At 33.6% G+C, this 3,316-nt stretch overlaps 1 protein-coding gene across 1 annotated transcript; it reads left to right on the top strand.

Moving 5' to 3' along the window:
- Nucleotides 1-1,334: 1,334 nt before the first annotated feature.
- Nucleotides 1,335-2,775, top strand: LOC128159575 (uncharacterized). The gene is made up of 4 exons (XM_052822703.1): nucleotides 1,335-1,548; nucleotides 1,771-1,867; nucleotides 2,265-2,372; nucleotides 2,469-2,775. Exons 1-4 carry the CDS (start codon nucleotides 1,537-1,539, stop codon nucleotides 2,573-2,575), a joined length of 324 nt encoding a protein of 107 aa, XP_052678663.1. The 5' UTR covers nucleotides 1,335-1,536; the 3' UTR covers nucleotides 2,576-2,775.
- The last annotated feature ends 541 nt before the right edge of the window (nucleotides 2,776-3,316 follow it).

Raw genomic sequence — 3,316 nt, 5'->3', positions numbered from 1 at the left:
AGTCATTATCCTTTTTAAAAAAAAAAAACAGAATGAAAACGAATAATCTTGTTAATTAATACACAAATATGTACAAGATTGTATTTTCATTAGATTTAAGATGACTCACTACATCTTGAAATAATTTCTCAAATCAGCAGAAAATTACATGATTATGATGATTGGTTGATGAATAAGAAGTTTGTTAGTCAAATAGGCGAAAAAATGTGTAATTTTGGATAAAAAAGTTATATTTTCAAAAATTAAACTTAGATAACATAAACAAAAGCGACAAGCGGGTTCAAACTGATGTGCGGTTCCCAAGCCCGATACTTTAACCTCTGAGTTATGATGATATTCATTCAAACCGATTGATACAAACAAATTAACAATCCATTTGAATCGCCATCTTGTGAAGTAATGTCTTAAAAATTATAAGTCTACATGTATATGTAATGAGTTACCTTAAAAACCTTTTGGATTTTTGGGCACATATTGAAAGAAATTCTACCTTCTTCTTTCTCTGGTAGGTATCTGTATTATTTTGCACAAATAGGGCTACCTAACCTCGAGTGCACGTCGAACACGTATTGTGTCGTTCATACAAAGTGCATAATGTCTTCATATTGTAGAAATCGGTCGCACTACATCCAGCATATTAGATAATCAATATTACTCCAAAAAAGTAACGACGACGTGTTCCCGTTTTTATCAGTTTCTAAAACAACTAACAAAATACCAGTGGTTATCCGAAATATTTTTTGAGAATGTTTCTAAAACATTTTTAACCAATTTAACGTGTTCGGTCAAATAAGATACCTGAATACGGTGAAGCATAAATAGAGTTATATGGACTGTGTGTGTGTGATGGGGGGATAAGCGAAACAATAGAAATCGAAAGCTGATATGGTGATCGTCAGAGATAAAAGGGAAATAATACGTATTTGTGAATCCATGCCTGTTTTAAATAGATTTCTTTTATCTATTGTCGCTGCTTTTCAAAACACAATAACTTCAATTTATGATTTACGTAAAAGAGACCTATAATGATTTCAGACATATTCCGTATCTGCGATTTTTGCTTTTCCACATGCATCCATATTACAAACAGATGATGTGAAACATCGTTCCCGCATGAGACCTTATTATCAAGTTTCATTATCATTATGTTACAAAATACAAAGTAAAATGGACAGCACAAACAGGATTATATAATTTACATTATCTGTTGACTTGCAAAAATTCTTTTGAATCGTTTACAATAATTCTTTTCATTAAAACCAGTCACTGGAAAATGTTCGTAGGCAATATTCCATACTTTTCGCCGAATTGTAACGAGATACAGGAACCAAGTAAACTATTGTTAACGCGGAAAATATTTAATCTTTTTTTATTTTTATTTTGATGATCAGCATAGTTGTACATCCTGTTAGCGGACATCTGTGGATTTATGAATACCGGGACATGCGTATATTGTTTTATATCGAAAGTATTCATCAGCTATAGCTAGGGTTTATTTTTTTCTTAGTTTTATATTACTTCCTGTATTTGCATCGAATGGCAGCTGAGGTAAGAAATCATTACATATTTTTATGTTGGTTAATTACGTTTAATTTACAATGAATTATTGACATTTTAATCTCGAATAGTTACCAGTAATGCATGTAGTACATCATAACATCCACAATGAAATGGTTTAATGCTCTTGGTAAAACTGTTCTCAACCTTTCGTTTCACTTAAATCATGTATCATATAGAGGTTATTAATGATATGACTTATATCCGACACAGGAGTTGCTGGCCTTCCTGCTGGGAATACTGTCGTCTGCTGTGGCAGGGTTCCTGACTTGTTATTTCCTCCAACGTCACAACAAAAGAGACCATCAATGTGAGTTAGCAAGGACACGAAGTCACAGTACTTGGGAAATAACTGCATCCATGATTAAATACAGTACACTGGAAGTTGTCATATACAACTGAAAGAAGAGGGGTAGGGATCAAATGCATACACAGGGAGGATGGGGGAAGGGGGGGGGGGCTTCAAATTCAAGAAAAATATGAATGACTGAATGAAAAGTAAAATAAGTAAAAAAAAAACAATGCTAGCATTATAATGATGAAATGGGCATGTTTTTGATAATTTTTACTAAAATAGAAGTTCCACTTTTCCAACATCTGATGTAGTTTTATACACATGACTTTGTCCCCTCCAACTTTAAAATTTACAAAATAATCAATGATTTGTATTGATAAATATTCTGATCTTATTTCATATATAAATGTAGGTGTACACAACAGCAACGGCTCGGTACGACCGGAAGGGTACAAGTATTTTCTAAATGCTGTCGGATTGTTTCCCCGGTTAAGAGAACTTCCGGTCGCCTTTAATTTACGTACGTTTACTTCTTTTCTTCGATCTATTTGATAGAAAGATGGACGGATGGATTGAGATTCATTTTATGTGTTATTTGTCAAATATCTCTTTACAGTTCCCAGTACAACATACAGGTCAGTGTTAGAACTAGAAATCATCGAAGAAAAAGACCCAATTTCAGGACAATATTACAGTCGTTTTTATTCAAAAGAGAAAACATAGCTTATCCAGGATTAACAGTGTTTTCAGAAGAAATGAGGCAATCAAATTAGTGTGAATGCAAATGCAGAAGATCAACAATATTTAGATAAAAAATCAAAGTGGACAAAAACCTGTATTATTTTATTTTTCATTTTATTACAGTGTTTGCACATCATTTGTCTCTAATATGCCCCAAAACAAACAAACAAAAATAATTACAACAATCCGAAACAGATAAATCAACAGCTGTCACAACTCCTTTTTAAAGCGCTAAGCATAGCTGTAGCGCTTTTTTGTCGCCAGATTTCTGACCCTACTTCCACTTTCAATTTCGCATTTCCGAAATACAGCCACCTACTGGCGGATGCAAGAGAAGTCGTACCCTGGAGAAGTCGTACTCGCGAGAACTCATAACTGTGCAGTAGGGAGAACATATCTTCGAGTTATCTTGCATGCAGATACATTTGTTCTATCAGTATTAAATTGGGAATAAATTCATTTAATGAATATTATTATTATATATCGGATGTGGGTGCTCCAAAAGATACCACATTCATGATGATGATTTCTTTCCAATTAGAATATTTTGGGGGGAAATATGTGTTATATGCATTTGGTTGTGTATTAGGTGTTAAGCAATAATTGGAATAACTTAGCAAAAACACATGTGCATCCATCATGGCGTGAGAGTTTGTTACGTCGAAGTTACACGTGTGCTTGAAAAGCACAAGACCACAGGTCAAGAACTTTTCATGGATCCTC

The sequence above is a fragment of the Crassostrea angulata genome, chromosome 8 (genome assembly GCF_025612915.1).
Source record: "Crassostrea angulata isolate pt1a10 chromosome 8, ASM2561291v2, whole genome shotgun sequence".
Lineage (NCBI taxonomy): Eukaryota > Metazoa > Mollusca > Bivalvia > Ostreida > Ostreidae > Magallana > Magallana angulata.
The sequence above is the reverse complement of the archived record's forward strand: the minus strand, read 5'-3'. Positions and strand labels throughout refer to the sequence as shown.